Source organism: Sander lucioperca, chromosome 23, assembly GCF_008315115.2.
Source record: "Sander lucioperca isolate FBNREF2018 chromosome 23, SLUC_FBN_1.2, whole genome shotgun sequence".
Taxonomy (NCBI): Eukaryota; Metazoa; Chordata; class Actinopteri; order Perciformes; family Percidae; genus Sander; species Sander lucioperca.
In genome coordinates this window covers 12941678-12961498 of record NC_050195.1, presented here as the reverse complement: position 1 = coordinate 12961498, position 19821 = coordinate 12941678, and the positions used below count along the sequence as shown (strand labels likewise).

The 19821-nt window shown below is 40.0% G+C and overlaps 2 protein-coding genes and 1 long non-coding RNA gene across 8 annotated transcripts in view; 2 read left to right on the top strand and 1 right to left on the bottom strand.

Moving 5' to 3' along the window:
- ift74 (intraflagellar transport 74) overlaps positions 1-13548 on the top strand; it is a 33820-nt gene extending 20272 nt beyond the window's left edge. For 2 of the 3 annotated variants that reach the window (XM_035998243.1, XM_031300946.2), the window contains exons 12-21: positions 1201-1241; positions 4018-4106; positions 4701-4754; positions 5461-5558; positions 7778-7904; positions 8055-8218; positions 10547-10672; positions 12430-12490; positions 12652-12802; positions 13081-13548. In XM_035998243.1, coding sequence (XP_035854136.1) covers positions 1201-1241; positions 4018-4106; positions 4701-4754; positions 5461-5558; positions 7778-7904; positions 8055-8218; positions 10547-10672; positions 12430-12490; positions 12652-12764 — 873 coding nt within the window. In that variant the 3' untranslated portion in view covers positions 12765-12802; positions 13081-13548. The remainder of the gene's footprint in view (positions 1-1200; positions 1242-4017; positions 4107-4700; positions 4755-5460; positions 5559-7777; positions 7905-8054; positions 8219-10546; positions 10673-12429; positions 12491-12651; positions 12803-13080) is intronic. The other variant, XM_031300950.2, reaches the window with a different exon arrangement.
- A 505-nt stretch (positions 13549-14053) lies between these two features.
- On the top strand, positions 14054-16038 carry LOC116050727. The gene is made up of 2 exons (XR_004105153.1): positions 14054-14909; positions 15092-16038. It is a non-coding gene; the product is annotated as an uncharacterized LOC116050727 (long non-coding RNA).
- A 789-nt stretch (positions 16039-16827) lies between these two features.
- The window catches only part of zcchc2 (zinc finger, CCHC domain containing 2), a 49429-nt gene continuing 46435 nt past the window's right edge, over positions 16828-19821 (bottom strand). For all 4 annotated transcript variants that reach the window (XM_031300954.2, XM_031300957.2, XM_031300955.2 and 1 more), the window contains exon 14: positions 16828-18469. In XM_031300954.2, the coding sequence (XP_031156814.1) occupies positions 18408-18469 (62 nt within the window). In that variant the 3' untranslated portion in view covers positions 16828-18407. The remainder of the gene's footprint in view (positions 18470-19821) is intronic.

Below are 19821 nucleotides of genomic sequence, written 5' to 3'. Positions count from 1 at the left end.
GCCAATGGGCCATTAACATGTCATGCCTCTCCATCTAAATAGCGCTGTGTTAATTTCCATAGCAGCAAACCAACACAAAATTTGTGAACTCGTAGCAGTGTAAAATGTTAAATGTTAATTTAAGTAATAGTCCGGTGACGGTCATTTGTGCTATGACTTTAATTTCAGTACACACAGAGTTAAAGTGACAAAGTTATTGTGAGCATGGCCTGCAAATAGAAAAAAAAATGTATCTATTTGGTTATGCTATTTTTAGTTTATCAATTTCAGTATTTTTATTTTGGCAATTAAACTATTGGTAATAATCACGGTGCACATAATTACATTATCACATTTTTGTCAAACGAAAGAACGACATAAGTTCCCTCAGTATTTATAGATTTGTCTTTCCATCTCTCCCATGGGCAGTTTGTCTTTTAGTTCAACAGACAGCAGCACACAACCTGCCATCTGATTGTGCACACCAACTTCTAGAAATAATACAATTTGGAAATATTCGTGTTTTGTTCAAATGAGGCACATATTTCTGATATTATCATAGCGTATAGCACACACACGGGACTCCATGGGACACCGTGTTGGGACACAACTTAATTTTATTTTACACATATCAAAGGACGTACTGTGGGCCTACATACCTTAGTGTGATTGTAAGTGCATGTGAGTGAATATTGGCGTGCAAATGATACGATACAACTTTTAAATGAGTTTCTATGTCCCATTTTTTGTCTCAATGAGCTGTACGGTCATCATGCAAATGTGTCAATTCGGCTGCGGAGGAGAGTGCCAGGGTTAATCGTGCTGCTCCTGGCGGCTAAAGGGCATGTTTTTGTGGGAGAAAAACAACTACCAGAATAGGTTTTTAGGAAAAGTCAGGGCAGGAGGGAAACAGCAATGACAGAATAATTTACTTTTTTGAATCACAACCCCTCAAAGGCGTCATTTGTCATGGTTCTAGTGTTAATTGAGATAAAATTAGTTGAAACTACAGTATCAGAATATTGTTTTTATTCTCAATAGACTGACAAAAGAGGTTGTTAGAGTTGTAGAGAGTTGACTGTCTTATTTAGTGTTGACACATGATAGGACAGGCAGTGCAAGATCACACTGAATATGTTCAATAAGTGCTGTTTAATTTTTACAGATTTTAAGGTTTGCGGTTAGTAAACAAATGATTTAAGCTGCTGTTTTGTTTTCTAGGTGAAGGAGGACAACCAGGAAATCGCCAGCATGGAGAGACAGTATGTACCATTGTCGTTACACCATTGTCGTTTTTAATTTAGATTCATTTTTTACTTGAATTAAAAGTCCAAGCATGAAACAATGACAAAATGGTGGGCACTGTGACACAAAACTTCAAATCTCAGTTCTTATTACTTATAAATCACTCCAATGAAGTCAAATCAAATAAAGTAAGAACGGCAAGTTAAACTGTATGTTGCACTAGATAGAAAGATAGATAGCAGGGGTGTGATTCTTCTGGATAAATCCAGAAATCCGGCTTTTCCGACCTGAAAATGAAGCTCTCGTAAATCATGCAAATCCGCTTTTTTTGAGGTGTGTGTGTGGGGGTGGGGGTCGCAAGGCACGGGTCGGGGGTATTGGTAAACCTAATGACCGGTCATTGTTGTCAGCGTTTTTTGTGCCTCTGACCCATGTCTTCATTTCACTCCGCAGGTGGTCCATTAATTTGTCACGATGTAACTTCATTCAAAGCAGAGCTCCACTAAAGAGCCTGCAATCGCTGCGGAAGGTTATCTGAATAAGAATTTTGGACGTGTGGGGGCAAACTATCTTCTTACATACCTGCAAACTAGCTTTTCGGCGAAAATCGCCGTTTTGAATTGGAAAATGTCATCCACGTGAATCGTGTAGATCCGAATAGGTTGTTTTTTTTCAGTGGATTTCGGTGCCTCTTAAATGCCTGCGCTTCTCTCTGATCCTCCGCAAACAGACGTTAGAGGCAACTGAAACATCGCCGCACGGGACGCTAGTTAACAGTACACTCGACAGCCGGTAACGTTAGCCTACCGTTAGCTAGCAGCTGGAGTAAACATGGTTACAATGCTGACAGCTAAACGGTGTAAAAGTTTGTCTGTATGTCACTGTGTAGGATTCCAACAACAGTCTGCTGCTGCCGCTGTCTGAAAAACAACACAGCCTCGCCTCGCCAGCCTCATGGTGCATTCAAAGTTGTTGTAAAATACCCTTTTCCCATCCAGTAGTTGTTTAACAGGAATTTACTGGTGAAGTAAGTTATTGTTATTACATTTTTAATAAATCATTTAATTTTGACCCTGTGGCCTTAGCAGTAAACACGCCGACTGTCGTTTTGTACTCCTTTTTTTTTTTTAGATCAACTTTTTATTGTTTTATATTTTTGAACAGACAAATACAATTGAACAAGCTGCTCCTTTTAAAAAAAAAAAAAATAATAAAATAAAAAAAATAAATAAAAAATAAATAAATAATAATAATAAATATATATTTTGTGATTTTACGATTTCCTTGCAATAAATATTGACATTTTTACCATAAATTGGTGCCTAAAAATGTATCAGAATGCAGGAATTGAAGTCTTTTACCCTCAAAATTTCCTGGGGGAGGACCCCCAGACCCCCTCCCCCCCTGCTTTGTGTGTTCCCACAAAGACAAATTCTGAGCAAGGAAAAACCCTGAAGTATAATACAGACAGCCATAAAAAACATTTAAATTGCAGAGTTAGAGTTAAAACGGATGAAAAGATGGAGAACCAGACAGACAATATGTACAGTGTCAACAGAGAGAAACACGGACAATCAAACAGACAGACAGTGACAACATACATACTACATACCTACATACTGTAGAGAATGACAGTAACAGCCTACAAACGGCATAAATAAAAATTTGTTATAAACGTGTGCTCTTTAAAAAGTAGAAAGCATTGTTTGCCAGTTACATTAAATGTTTAAAAATCTGTTACATAAGGTACTGCTTATATTATTTCACCATCTGTACACTAATGTAATTAGTGAATGCACGTGTCCGTGGGCTGGGCTGCATGGGCGAGGTAATGTGGGCTGGTGTGGCTACAGTGCATGTGTGTGTGGCTGGGCTGCATGGGCGTGGTAATGTGGGCTGGTGTGGCTACAGTACGTGCGTGTGTGCGTCTGTGTGGTAGTAAGGAGAGAGAATGGGAGAAGGAAGTTTGTGTGAGGTGGACCTGGTCACCACAGACGCTGTCGCAGCGTCATGGGTGCGGCGTATATTTTCCTGCTTTTTTGTCCTTTGCCAATCACACCTATGAGATAGATAGAGCTCGGGCCCTAATAATAATCTCTACAAAAACAATAGGTGCCTTGCACTTTCATGCTCGGGCCCTAAATATTTAAAATATACACAAGTTAGGATTAAAAATGTAAAACTACTTAAATAGTATTAATAAAGATGTAAGTAAACCTATTGTGCAAGTTGCACTTAGTGTAGTTGTGATGTCTAAGAGTCTTATCTAACACTCAGTGATGAAGTGTTAAAAAGTTGTATTGCCTGTGGTAGGAATGATTTCTTGTAGCGGTGATAGATAACAGTTTGATCAGTGACCACCTCTCCACCACAGCTTCGTATGTGTCCTGTTTGCAGCCAATAACACAAAATAACAAGTGTGATACAGTTCTGAGTGTGAGACAGAGCTGCTTGTTTTGAGGTGAAGGGTTGTGTGCTTGTTTGTGTGTCAGGCGAATTAACAGTGCATAGCTATTCTTCTTGGTAGTTGTAGTTTATCGGGCAATAGCGAGATGGATGCGGATGCGCTTGACAGATGTGTTTATAAAAATCAATCACAGTGAAGATATAGATATTTCATACACCAGACATATTTAACACGGACCTGACGATGTGCATATATGCGTATGTTTTGCACACCCTGTGACCTTTGTCCTCACAATTACTTGCTCATAAATGTGAAATCAATTTTGCTTCTGTGTAATTGTGTGTGTGTGTGTGTGTGTGTGTGTGTGTGTGTGTGTGTGTGGTCAGGCTTACAGAGATCAGGGACAGGACGCAAAAAATCAAAGAGGAGATCCAACAACTGGAGCAGGACTCAGAGGAAGCGCAGGGTAACACTGGTTGGCTGCATTCAACTTTTCATTTATCTATCACAATTTTTGCTCCCTAAATTTATATGCTTTAAAAAAAAATAGCCTCTAAAATTATTTTTCCATCTGTCATCCTATAGTGGAAATAAACCTGGTGTTACACTGTGAACTGCATCATCTCTTTTTTGAATATATTGAGGGCTGAAACTAATGATCATTTATATTAGCGATTAATGTGCTGATAATTTTAATAATAAGTAATCGCTTGGTCCATGTCATAGTTTGTGATGGGCGTTTGTCACTAATTCATAATCTATGATATAGTGAAAAATGCACATCACAATTTACCAAAGCCACAGGTGACATGTTTGAATTACTTATTCTGTCCGGCCAATAGTCGGAAACACAAAGATATTCTTTTATATTAAAGTCATACATAACAAGTATTTACATTTGAGACTAATAAACTAATTGATTAATCGGCTATGTTTTTACCTTGACATATAACCAAACTCCTACACACAAAGTATGTAACAGTTCTACCAGATAAAGTATGAACTTTATAAATCTGTTTAATTATTATATGATTGCTTGCTAAACTAATAGTTTTTTTCTGTCCATAAGGAGAGTGTCAGCAGAAATACAAAGAGCTGAAGAAGAAAGAGGAGGAAATTGACCGTGAGTTGAACATTTGACAATTGATATGACTAAACCTGAGTAGACAATATCAAAAATCAGTCTTATTTACTCAGTAGCTGATAACAATAATGTGTCACTATTGGTTTGACTATTGATGCTTTCAAATATTTAGCATAACCTAAGGGTAGATAATAGTCTGAGAAACTGTCATAAATATTAAAGCTATAAGAGCAAAGCAATAAGGGGTTATTATTTAGGCAATATCTAGTTACTGTATATTGAATTTATATCTAGTCATCACAATTGCAATATTGCCATCAAGGTATCTGCAGGGTTTGGAATTGTTTTAAAAATGGTTTAAAGGCTCTGACACACCAACCCGACGGCCGACCATCGTCAGAAAAGGCAGTTGGACTGATCAGCCGGCTCCCGTCTCTCAAAAAAGTGCCTCGGAACACACCGAAGCGACGCCGACTTGAGCATACGTTGTGCGCGTGTGCAAGACGTAATACGTCTCCATAACAGCAGGCAGCGCTAATCTGTGTTGAGCCTTAACTGATGGGAATGTAATGGCTGACACAGATATATGGAAGCACACACTTTTGGAAACTACCACCAGGAGTCGTTGAAGTCAGAATATTTTAAAATCCTGCACATAGGAGTTTTAATGTATCTGCATGACCAGATATTGCTTTAAACATAATGACATGCAGCTAGTTGTAATAACTTTCTTCATTTCTTCCAGGGTACCTGGAGTCATTTGAGGAGACCAGGGCTCAGGCGCTGGACAAGATGACACAGAGCCAGGAGAACATTGTCTCCCTCCTGGAACACTGCAGCAGAGTGAGGAGGAAGGGGAGAGGTGGAGAGGGGATGGAAAGTAGAGGGACTGATAGTTAGAAGGAAGGAATGTAAATATTACAGTAAGGCAGAGAGATAACAAAAACATGGAGTAAATAGCTAGATGGGAGGGAGAGCGACGGAGGAGTGAAGAGATAAGTAGTTCTTGGCGACAGGCGAAAGTAAAATACCGGGGGGGGGGGGGGGGGGTAGAGAAGACTAAAGGCCCCGACTCACCAAGCAGACAGCCAAGAACTAGTGGGGACAAAGACCGTCGCCTTGCTATGATACCTACTGCAACTAAACAGCGTTTGCCCGAAACCGCAGCAGCAAAGAGCCTACAGTCCCTCTGCTTCACTTCCTGCATAAAGACAGCAGACACCAGGAGATGGCTCACCACACTGTCCATCTCCTGGCCTGTCATCCGTTCTCTTGGCAAAGAAGTCTTTCTGTGGTGGGAGGGACAGAGTGTCCGCTGGCTAGGTATCATTAGCTTAGTTAACATTAGCTTGCTAATTCCACCCAACATGACTTCAGGCTACGCTGGTTACAGAAAATGAGCCAAACAAAGTTGTCGCTCATCTGGTGATGGCAATGCGCTTTCCTATGATGTGACAAGAATGTCATGTGAATGAAAAATGTAGTTGTTACATTTTACTAATTTAGTTGCCGGCCGGCTGGCTTGTGAGCTAGCTTGCTTGTTAGGGGGCTCAGTTGTCTAGCACCAACAGAAGAAGTGAAGAGAGGTCTTAGTAGGGTGACCAGATTTCCCGGAACTAAAACCGGGACACTTTGCGCGTGACCGTAGTGCTCGTGCACGTACACGCTTTTTAATGTGAACATGTGCCAGTCCAGGTCAGACAGACACAGACAGATTAGACCCAACAGCACACCTAGGCCTAGTGCTCACAACATAATGGGGTATCTCAGTTAATATTCATGAACTTTCTTGGTATATAGCCTACATATCTAAGAAATAATATTAAAAGACATTGAGTGAGTTTCGTGTGGGACCAACTTTATTTTTCAGAATTAAAGCATTCTTTTGGAAAATGCACCCACTGAACTTATGAAAAACTTTGTGAAAAGGTATTTTTCATTGCATGGCACTAAATGAATTATTTGGAACTGCTGCCACAGGCTTGAACTAAAGTAATGGTAACACTTTACGGGAAGGATACATGAATTATGAATTCATGCATGAATTAATTCATGATTTGTGCATTACTTCATTCCTTTATATCTTATGAATCATCAGGAATTGACATGAGTTCAGTAACCTGTTTTGCCTTACATCACTTTGATTATTTGGAATGGTTTTGTATAGGGGTGCAACAGATCACAAAACTCACAGTTGGCTCGGATCACGGTTATGAGTCACAAATCGGATCAATTTTCGGATCAGCACAAAAAAGGGGTGAATTTAAATGATTTATTAAAAATGTAATAATAATAACTTTTAACAAGGCTAACTTCTTTCACCAGTAAATTGCTGTTAAACGACAAAAACAGATGAGAAAAGTGTATTTTACAATAACTATGAATGCACCACGAGTTTTACCAGTTTTAAGTAAATGCAACCTTTTTTCACAGCAGTGACCAGAGTGCTACTTTGTGTCTTTAGCTCATAGCTTTAGCGTCCCGCTGTTGGAATCCTCTACAATACAGTCACACTTTTACACCGTTTAGCTGTCAGCATTTTAACTGTTTAACCGGGACAATTTCATAGTGGTTGGTGTAAACCGGGACATTTTAGCGTCCCGACAGGCTTTTGTCAGGACTCGGGATAAGCAACTCAAAATCGGGACTGTCCCGGTCAAACCGGGACGTCTGGTGACCCTAGTCTAATGTTATGATCTTTATATTAAATTTCACAGTAAAAGACATACGTTTGTTAACACTAGTTTATTTTGTAATGTGTAGGTATGTAGATCTTTTAAAAGACATTTTTATGTTGAAATTAATATACCTAAGTAGGTATGTTTCTTGTTGTACGTTTGCCATATTATGGACATAATGTGCAAAAGTAGATATTCCAATCGTTTGAATCGTCCTATGTGTTTTTTAGAAGAAACATTCAAATGTAATTCTTGGCCTATGTGTATTAGATTGATCAGATGAGATAAAGATTAAAAGTGAAGTGTGTGTGTGTGTGTGTCTGTCTGTCTGTCTGTCTGTCTGTCTGTCTGTCTGTCTGTCTGTGTGTGTGTGTGTGTTTGTAGAACATGTTGCGGCTTCATCAGGTGGATACAGTAACAGCCAGTGAGCTGAGAAACATGCAGGAGGTGCTGGTCAGCAAGGAGACGGAGGTGGTCCAATCAGAGAGCACTGCCAGAGGACTGACAACTGGTAAGATACACACACACACACACACACACACACACACACACACACACACACACACACACACACACACACACACACACACACACAGTCCCAGTAAAGTATACACTCTTTGAAAAACCTAACATGCCAAACAAGCATACTATCACTCTGTAGAGTCCCAGCGTCTGCAGCAGGACCTGGAGAAAGTGCAGCAGCTAGAGGGGAAGATCACAGGTGAGCTCAGCACCCTGAAGGAGCGCGTCGCCACCATGCAGTCTGAGCTGGTCACCTACCAAGACCTGGACACCCTGAGGCACACAGCAGAGGAGAAGAAAAGGGTAACAAGAGTATCACAAATTTAGTATGTTTAGTGTGTTTCCCTCCTGCCTTGACTTTACCTAAATACCTATTCTGCACATTCCTATATTGTCATAATAATAGAATACTGTTTAGAAAACCAAATAGCTGGGTTTTTGCTGTTGTAGAGCCACTGCTCCTTTGCGTCGAATGGAGCCAGTTGAGGTGGTTTGGGCATCTGGTAAGGATGCCCCCTGGGCGCCTCCCTAGGGAGGTGTTCCAGGCACGTCCAGCTGGGAGGAGGCCTCGGGGAAGACCCAGGACTAGGTGGAGGGATTATATCTCCAACCTGATCTGGGAACGCCTCGGGATCCCCCAGTTGGAGCTGGTTAATGTGGCTCGGGAAAGGGAAGTTTGGGGTCCCCTGCTGGAGCTGCTCCCCCCGCGACCCTCCCTGGATGAAGATGGATGGATGGATGGATGGATTTTATCTATTGTTTTTTTTTTTTTTTTTTTTTTTTTTTATATTAAGTAAGACTTGACAAAGTAACTATTTAAAAGTCAGTTTATGGCTTTAGGCTGTGCCATTACGGATCGAACAGACACACACACAGACACACAAGATGTTCTGTGACTGCACTCTCCCAGTGCGTGCTCCCTGTTGTAGAGCCGACACTGAAGAATATAAATATTTTGAATTAGTTTAGCTAGAGCAGTAAGATGACGTTAGCTAGAAACTGCTACATGAGTACATGCTACATGAGTACATGCTACATCTGTGTATCGCTTGACTGTCACAGTGTCACAGCCTCTGAGGGCTGCTCGTCCTAAAATCAAGATTCCTCATTCCATCAAAATGACGGTTTCATTGATCTTTCCCCAATCTAATTCTCCCTCAATCATGTCTCCTTGGGGGTTTTAGGTATAAATTATCATATTTTCTTGTTCTTTTTATACCACACCCTCCATAACTCACTAGATGATAAATAAACCCATTTTAGGAAAAGTCATGAATTGAGAGATGAAGGGGTTTTATAATAACAGAGTTACATGCATTTAAAATGCCAGGTGGGTAAAAACGACCCTTTGGTGGTTCTAGTATTAAAGTGCCCATATTATGAAAAAATTCACTTTTTCTGGGATTTGGGGAGTTACTTTGTGTCTCTGGTGCTTCCACACACATACAAACTTTGAAAAAAAAACATCCATGCTGTTTTGAGTGAGATACGGTTTCTGAATGTGTCCTGCCTTCAGTCTCTGGGTGAGCTGGTCAAAATCTGCACAGCTTTCTACGTCACCAGCCAAGACGAGGGGCCTAGGGGGCTAACCGTTAGCATGCTAGTGCTAGCATGCTAGCTCGTTCTCAAAGCTACAACACACACAAATTCACTCTAATCTACAAAATAAATTGTATAGAACTACTTCCATGTCCCTGTTCTGCAGGTATTCCATGCAAAGTTGGAAGTTCTCCCTCATTTAGAAGAAGTCTCCCGGCTAATCCTGCCTTGTACTGACTGAAGTTGGAGAAACAGCTAGCTCATGTAATCCTTACCTAGCTACTGCGCATTTACGACTGACAACAAAGATGTTACAGCAGTGAGAGGTCTCACTCTGTAGCTAAAAAAGAGACCTGACACAGGGGGAAAAGAGGAGCTGCAGCAAAGTGCACTACAACAAAAATATGGTGTTTTTTGAAAATTAAACCATGTCAACCTATTCTGATACAATCTCAAATTACAATTATGAACCTGAAAATGAACATAATATGGCCACTTTAAAATGGACTGTCATGCTACACATTGTTAGTTTGGTTAGATTCTCCGTGATTCAATCAGTCAGTTCATTTTACGGAAATGATGAAAACCAAACATGATTCATTCAGAATTACCAGAATAATAAAAAAAGAGAGATGGGGAAAACATAGCGATTCCCTACCTTTTGAGCTTGCCGTGAACGGCAGACATGGGTCCATTCCTCAATTATTTATATTCCTCTAACGTAAGTCCGCAAGTGTCCACAGATCAAAAGATGTTCTGAATATGGCCATGTTAGTGTCTGCTAACTTTATTCGTCAAACAGAAACAAACCACTGGCTACGTGTACTGTTTATGGGGCTGCGTATGGATTGATGTCCTTGTTGCTATAGAGATGGGAAAAGCTGCACTCTAGAGATGGAGACTGTTGACGTTATTGGCCCATCAGCGCATGACGACAAGGGTGCAGACGCTCTTGGGCGTCAGGTTTGGCGGTAATAGTACCGCTAAAGAGCCTGTCGGTTCTAGTGGTAAATACTGTTGAATAATTAAACACAAAACTGCTTCAGACAGCTAAACTGCAGGCTAACCAAGTGCATGTTTTTTCCGGTGCAGAGACTACAGGAGGACCGCGTTTCCCTGACTCAGCGTCGGGATTCATTGAGGCAGCTGTTGGAGGAAATGAACCAGAAATATGACGCTCTGAAGACCAAACTGAAACACAACGAGACTCATGCTCAGGTTAGAGAATTACACATCAATATATATCAGCACAAATATAGCTATATACAATGATATAAACATGTATAGGTGTAATAGGTGCATAACATGTTTTTTTTATTACAGTTATAAATAAAGATGTTTAATTGTTTACACCTTATCTACAAGTTGATACTTTTGTCAGCATCAAAATACCAACTACTGGTTCAGATGCTAATCTGCCAAGACTCCAAATACATTTCTGCAGTCATCAAAAAACTGTATTCACTAAACTTTGAATGATTTGCTTGTTCTTTTCAACACACCAAGTCAGACACTGAGTTTAGATTTCAGTCCTCTGCTCTCATCCTGATGAGGAGAAACCCATTTCTCTGTCAGTACTATAGTCGTCCCAAGGCTGGATTTGGCACAAAGAAATGTTATGCAGGATTTTCTTTTAGTACACCAACATGTGATTTTGTGAAGTGTATTCAAATGCACCTGAAAATGGAGGAAAAACAGACACAACTACTGATCTGTATGTACATATTTCTTAGGCCACGTCCACACGTACCAAAACGATCTTTTTTTACCCGTCTTGCCTGGATTCGTTTCAAGAATAGTTACATCCATACGGATCCACTTGTAAATGACTCAATGCGCTACTTCATATTCCAGGCCTATAGGCGGCGCTGTTTCTGCTACAGAAATTCACTAAAAATGGAGAAGAAGAGCATCGTCACTTCCACTTCCCATCATAACATGACTAGACTATAACGTTCTCTTAATACATCCATGGACTATAATAACTTTCACCACTGCTCATTTTTATAAAGGCCTCCGCAAGAAAACGTCTTTGTTTACATTGTATAATGTGCTGTTGGATTGCTTTTTATTTAGCAATTCTGTCTGCCATCGGACATGATTGCAGCGCGCTAGCTGTTAGCTAGCTGCTAACTAGCTAACATCGACAGTCAAACAAACATCAATGATCCAATGTCTTTTTGATAATCTACACGTTTTTCTTGCAGTAGCTTTTCTACAATAACCCATGGTAAAAGTTACTATAATCTGTTCAAGGAGTTGATAAGCAGACAGATTAGCTAGCTAGTTGATAAGTTGTCTACTTCCACTTTATAAACAGCTAACCATAGCAGCTAACGTTAACGTTAGCTACGTCGCTGCTGTAGCGGTCAGCTACTTTAGTGATGTTTAACGTTAGCTACATAACGTTAGCAATATATCTTGTGTAGAATCCAGGACCGGCAGAGCAGAGGGAAGTGTCAGGGAGTAGAGACAAACTATTTAGATGAAGTGAGCTGGTTTGATATGCTCGCTTAGCTTCACCACAGTCGTGTGTGGCCGTGCACTAGTGCGGGACTGCGGGTGAGAGGTCGAGGGGTGTGGCGATGACATCATCGATACAATAAAAAGCCGGCTTTACCATCCAGACGAAGCCAAAAGAGAGCCGTTTTTTTTCACCCTGGGACCCGGTTTCAAAAAAGTGCCTTTTCAGGCAGTCCGTTTACTGGATTCGTGTGGACGAGGGGCCCAAATGATGCTAAAAATGTGCGTTTGCACCAAAAAGCGGCTCCGTGTGGATGGGGCCTTAGTTTCTGGTCTTAAAGTAATCTGCAGTCACAGTGCACATGCACAGTGTTAATCAGATAATAACTTAATTAACATTTTGACACTAAATGTGTGTGTTAAATTGAATGTAGGGGATTGGTTGACAGGTGGTGGTACAGCATTCTTACCTTCTTTTGTGTGTGTGTGTGTGTGTGTGTGTGTGTTTTTAGCTGGCTAACCTTGAGAGGAAATGGCAACACTTGGAGCAGAACAACTTTGTAATGAAAGAGTGTATCCTTCTGAAATGTGTCTTTATCTCTTTATTAGTTCATGGTTTTTTGTTGTTATAGACAGCAGTGTGTGGTGTGCTGTGACTCATCACAAATCACACGTGTCCCTCTAAAAGCCACCCACTGGTTACATCAGTAATCTTTCCTCAACTGCAGCATCAGTCATCGCCTCTAAATCTCAGGAGAGTGACTACGCCTCAGTCGCTAAGAACGTCTCCCAACAAGTGGCAGAGTACAACAAGAGTCTTATAGACTCCTTGCAAAACAGGAGTTAAATACACACACACACACACACACACACACACACACACACACAGTACGACCTTAACACACATAGTACGACCTTAACCCTTACCCTCACCCTAACCATAACCTAATTCTAACCCTAATCCTAAAACCAAGTCTTAACCCTCAAACAGCCCTTTAAAGTTGTGGGGTCCAGCATTTTGGCCCCACAAAGCTGTCGTGACCCCACAAGTATACTGTATTCCAGGTTTTTGGACCCCACGAATATAGTTAAACAACAACAACACACACACACACACACACACACACACACACACACACAGTCTGACAAGTGTCTGTGTTACTATTTGGTAATCACAGCACATTTCAGTTAATGTCATGATAAAATGGTCAGCACATGGAATAGTTGAACACTGATGCTCAGTTGTCTCTTAACAAAGCATTGATAGCCACTTTTCTATTTGCTATCAGTTGCTCTCTGTACAAAAGGACAGATTTTGCAATTAGTTGTCTTAAAAAGTTAGAACCATGTTTTTTTTTGTTTATAGCCATTTCAATATTCAGTTTATAAAGTGATTATAGTTTGTGATGAAAGTGGCACTGTTTTGTCAGTTAGACTGTAGCTGCTTACTGTCCTAAATAACTAAATGTGTCTATGTAGTCAAAGTTAGAAAGTATTTATCTACTATATTTTGTATTTAAATGTGATTTTGCTGCATTTCATGTCACTACTGTGAGTTTCTGTAAACATATATTTAAAGTGCTCTGATCATTTGAATAAAGGGGTTAAGAGAAAGGAAAACAAGAACAGAACATTTGGGCTCATAGACACATATTTAGAGATGCACCGATAGACTGGCTGGTGACCGGAATTGGCCAGTTTTCACGTGCTCGGTCATGACCGGCGACCGGCAGGTCAGTCTGACATATGCTGATTTCATACTGGTCAATGCACAACACAACAAATAACAAGGTCACATGACACACAGCCATCTTCTAACTTTATACATACTAGGAACTATATTCTCAAAAGGCGAAGCACTGCTACTTCTGCTACTTGGGCGGAGTGATTTGCTCGCAGCACCTGAAGCCCTGTGGTGAGGAGGAGAGTTCAGAGTTGGAGTAATAGAGTCAATAATTACTAGATAGTAAAAGCATAGTGACCTTGTTATTTGTACACGCTGTGACTCTACAAATCACAACATGTAAATAGGAAAATGCGTTATTTTGTCACTTATTGGGAGCAGTAGGCTAGATGGAGCCGGTTACCTCCAGGATCTGTGCTAAGCTAGGCTAGCGGTGGAGGCGTCAGACAGAGTTACAACACGCACGGAGATGAGAAGGGTATGTATGGACTTGTCTAACTCTGGGGGATACGGGGAATAAGACAAAGTCCCAATAAGTTGGTGTGTTCCTTTTAAGAAAGTGGGAGGGAGCGTAATGCTCGTTTCACGACAGAAGCAATGTATTTCACAAAATATGGCAGCCTTTTATGTCATATATTGGTTAAGATATCTGCTATAAGAGAGTTTATGAAATCGATCTGCATGAAACTTGCCCTATAGATATTTTGTTGCTGTCAACTTCCTCCCCGACCCATATGAAGAAGCTAAACCAACCACTGAGGTTTTTGATATCCTTGTGTGGGGCGATAACTGGGGCCATCTGAATTGGATATAGCAACCTAGGGAGGATGTTTCTAGTCATTGTTTTAATCTGCCTAATGGTATCACTTCTGATTTGCTGAAATTGATTCTGTAGCTTGAAAAAGCACTAAACGTATTACAGTTTATCATAACTGCTTACACACGTTTTCAATACTATGTCTCCTTTTTTCAACTCTACACACAATTCCCAAAACTGCCTACGGGCCTACAGCATTGATGTTGTTGAATATGGTTTAATTATTCAAGATACAATCTTTTATTCCTCAAATCCTAATTGCATTGTTGGCCAAAACCATATTTATAATTGCAGTCTCACGTACTGTACATCTGTAAACAGTCACCCTTGTCCTCCATATCTTTGCCTTTCCACTCTATAGAGAATTCAAAAACAGTGTGTGCAGTAGTTACTGTAAAAATGTACAAAATATTGTAGTACAGCATGATTACCAACGTCATTCTTACAATGCATTGAATAATTAAGTACATTAATTACTTTTGATACTTAAAGTACAGTAAATATCAGACACTAGACTTGTACTTAAGTCATATTCTAAAAGGTAACTTTAACTTCTACTAAAGTCATTTTCTGGTAAGATACTTGTACTTTTACTCAAGTATTGCTGTCAAGTACATGTAAAACAGAGGTCACAGCTTTTACAGTTCAGAAAAAATGTGAATGTTGACCCAAGCAATAAATCAAAAGTGAGTCGGGACAAATTCACTTTCTATTTTTATATTTATTGCTTTTAATTAAAGGGGAAAAACAGATGAACAATTTGCATAAAATCCAAATTTTCGCTCTAGAAATATATTTGACCTTTCCAGTACATAGATATCAAAGAGTACAGTAAACTTTACAACTGAGGGTGCCCTTGCAAATGTACACTACAGCATTTTTCATTCATGCATTTTCAAGGCCAACACAACTACACTTGGGCTGTTGGTGCATCCTCAGTATATACACTGGACACATCTGCTCACTGCTTGTGATCACTGGATCCAGAACTCTGCAGATCTTCTGATCCACTTCAAGTCTTATATGAAAGGAAGAACATTCTGGGAAACAGTTTGGGACATTAATAATGGGTCGTTTGAAACTGGAGACAGTCTGATCTAACAGCAGTGTGTTTGAGGGTGTGCGTCAATATCTCAAATTCTCCTGACCGTCACTTTATCCATTCGGGAAAATAAGTGTGTATGCATAGACTTTAATTTAACTAATGCACTGACAGTAGGTTGAGCAGTGACTTAAGAGCAAGGACACGCACACACACCCACACCCATAATACCCTCTGACCAGGAACAGCACAGCTGGACACAACAATGCTGAGGAAATCATGAAATACCACATTAACTTGGAGAAACTAGAATAAACAAGTGAGTGCGTCACTGAGAAGTGGCATCCTTGCCAGGAAATCAATGGTGTAAAACAAAAATCCAAGAGACTGGACAGAAAACACCTACAGATGCTCGTACACTTCACTATCAACAGGCCATGAGATGTTCAATGTTATCTTAGCTCAATGATTTTGTAACATGAGAACTATTAACTCCTTATTCCCACTTTCTCATATGGAACCTTAAAGTGTTGAATATTAAATACATGAAAAACCTAAAATAAATAAATGTGAATAAATTGTGTAAAATATATAAACAAACCATGTCATTATGAAATTGTATTTGTTGTAAAGTATTAACATGCCTTTTTAAATCTTTTTTTTGCTTTAACGAGCTAAATCTGGTAGCAGCTGTTAAGCTTGCTAGCTTACGAGGCAGGGGGCATGTGATTGGCTAAGGTGAGAGGGCGGTTGTCATGGGGGTTACAAAATTCTATTATCAAATAAAAGGTTACTATAAAACCGAAAATGAGGACATTTCAGTGAGTTGAGCTTTGATTTAGTTTGTTCAATTATTTGACCAACTATGTTAAATGAATTACTTATTTAATACTGTACACTTTGGGGCTCATTATTTGTACACACTGCCTCCCATTCATTATTTCAAGTGTTTCCCAAAACCCTTTTTGAAAGCCATCAGAGAGAGTTAAAGAGCTCGTTGCTTTGAATCCCATCAGGCAGTACAGCGTAGAGGCTTCTGCCCATCGCTGTTTTTGGAAGCGTTCACGTGTTGATCCACAAATAGGGATCTCAGTTAAGATGTAGTCACGTGTCATTATCAGCTTTGTCAGATAGTTTAGGTCAGTTATCAACCGTTTTGTGGAAAAACAACACCCATTACATATTTCAGATTCATTTAGTCAATTAGCAAGCATAGAACAAGGCCATTATTGCCCATCTCGGTGTTTTAGCTTCCTTCTGCTCTTATACAGGCTCAGAACGGAAGCAGCTGTGAACACTGAACTCATGAAGAGACTGACAATACGGACATTAAAGTCCAAACAAATAGATTTGGTAGGTAAGTAGTGTTTTTTAGCTTTTCTATAGAAATGTCTCGATGACTCAATCTATATGTAGTTTGGCTCCACCCTCTGCAGAATTGTACCTTGACAGCTGACATTTCTGTACTTAATTGTCCTACATTTAAAAAAAAACAAAAAACAAAAAAAACATCAAAGCTTGACAGTCTGAATTCTCTCTGAAGACAGCACCCAGTACGGTCCAAATATTTTTGCTCGTGACCAAATAAAAACGACGTGGTCTGACTGTTGGATTGTGGTAGAATGGTTTTCTCTTCTGTTGCTTGTCTACAGTATGTGTAGTTTGATATAGAACACAGGAATCCCCCTCTCTAAAATGCTAGCCATAAAAAGCTGTTTTACACCTGAAATACTAAACTGCACTAAAACAGTCAAAATGCCGTCTTTGCTGATAAGTTGTTTCGTGTTAATTTTTCGAGAGTGAAAATGAATGAAAAGCCCTCGGCTACGTCTGCTTGGACTGTTTCAGCGCACTTGTGTTCCTGCTTCGCTATAGTGCATTTCACCAAATAAAACCATTTAAAAAATAAAAATTCCTTCACAAAGCAGAAATTATCTTCCAACCACAACGTATATATCAAGTGGCAAAAATGCATGGGAGACATACACTGTGATACAGTCAGGTTCCTTAAAAGGGCCAGTGTGTAGGATTAAGGGGGATGCATTGGGAGAAATGGAATATAGTATTCATAATTATGTTTACATTGGTATATAATCACCTGAAACTAACTAGCAATGTTGTTGTTAGCTTAGAATGATTCCTTTCTATCTATATAGGGGGCCATGTTTCTACAGTAACCCAGAGCTCTAGAAAGGACCTTTCACGCGTTCTCCCGTTAAACGAAGACCACATTGGCTTCTACTACATACTACTGGAAAGGGAGGGGTGAGGAAAGGGCGTTTTCTGTTTGTTGCCATCTGCAACCTCACTGCTCGATGCCACTAAATCCTACACACTGCTCCTCTGAATGAGAGTCTACATTCAAAAACCGTACAGCAAAATTGAAAATGAAAACAAACATATAATCCATCTTGCCGACATTCCTTTTCTGATTTTTCTTTTTTTTAAAACTGCTGTACAATTCTGTCCGACAAATAAAATCCTAGGTGAACCGTAATATTGAGGAAAAAGCATAAATACACTGCTTTAGAAATAAGTTTATAAGAACCTTTTTCTCAACTTAATGTAAAAACACCAACAACAAAAAAATCCTCAAAATTCCAAATAATTAAGTAATAAGTTAATCGTTTCTAACCCTCAGTGCAAAAATATCAAAAGACAAACTAAAAAGGAAGGGACCGGGAGTCACGTGGACTGTTGGTGTGCACGAGACGGTGAATCATCTCCATGGGAACAAGATTTTCTCAGGCACAAGTACTTCGGCTTTGTCCGCTGAGCCCTTGGCAGGTCACTTTCTTTTTGAGAATGTGTTTTTTTTCCTTTCTTTCCTGAAGTACACAGAAGCTCCAGTGCACTGCTCACACACAGCACCTGGGGAAGAACAGGCGAGACCAGAGGAAGAAACCAGAGACTCCTTTTCCTCCTTTCTTCTTCTTCTTCTTCTTCTTCAGTCGGCATTGTCAAGTGCTTCTGAAATGTGGGAGGCTGCGTACTTTAACCGGAAGCCACCTGCAATGTCACCAACACACAAGCAACCACATGCACACATACAGAGATGCATCCAAACACACAAAGGATATACAATCAGTGGACAGGTGAAAAAAAGAATAGTCTGAACATTGCTAAAGGTCAGTGATGCCTAAACACGGGTTTTCTTCATGTACATTTGTATGTACTAAATTCACCTTGTTTTAAACCATGAACTGATGTGTGTGTGTGTGTGTGTGTGTGTGTGTGTGTGTGTGTTCTGTACCATCCTGGCAGTCACTGGTTTGCCATTATTTCTCAATGATAAAACTGCAGACTTTTCAATGAACATCATTTCTGTTATTAATGTTGTCAACGTTGCCCAATGACACATTGTTCACCGTGCAGGAAGTGATTAGTCATACCCTATGAGGTCTAGATCTGCATGTGTCGCTAAGTCAAGTACTACCACTGAGACTGGCAGCCGCTGGGGGGGAGACATGGGAGACAGGGAAGCAGCTCAGGTACTCCACCTTTGTGTGAAGAGTCCAAGGATGGTTGGTAACACTTTACTTGAAGGTGTCGACATAATGGTGACATGACACTGGCGTAACTATGACATGACACTTTCACGAACGTGTCATAAACGTTATAAAACAAACGTTTATGACTTCTGTCATTAAGTGTCATTCGGTTGTTGTCATGACAAGTTGACATTGTTTGGGTTGTCTTGGTTATGACAACTTGACATTAATCAAAGTGACATTACCAGATGTTGTCTTGGTCATGACAAGTTGACATAATGTCATCCTGTTTAATGTCAAGTTGTCTTAATAAGGACACGCCAAAGAAATTTAATGTCAAGTTGTCATGACAAATACATCTGCTGGTAATGTCATCCTGGTGAATGTCAAGTTGTCATTACAAAGACATCCCAAACAAATGTAATGTCAACTTGTCATGACCAAGACAACTTCTGGTAATGTCACTTTGATTAATGTCAAGTTGTCATAATCAAGACAACCCAAACAATGTCAACTTGTCATGACAAAAACCGAATGACACTTAATGACAGAAGTCATAAACGTTCATGACGTGTTTATAACGTTTATGACAGTGTCATGTCATAGTCATGACAGTGTCATGTCACCATTATGTCGATACTAGGGGGGGGAGGGTTTATGCTTCATCAGAAGTGTTTTCATACAGTATGTCATAAGCCCTATTCACACGGGACTAGTATTACCTGGGAACTAGGGATGTTTAGGATCAACCGTTAACCGACAATAAGAATTTTGACTGATTAATACTATCAGACTATAAGTTTGTGGCTCACAGCGAGAGCGACATGACATATGCCACTACATCGATGTGGCGTGCGCCATGTAGTTCTC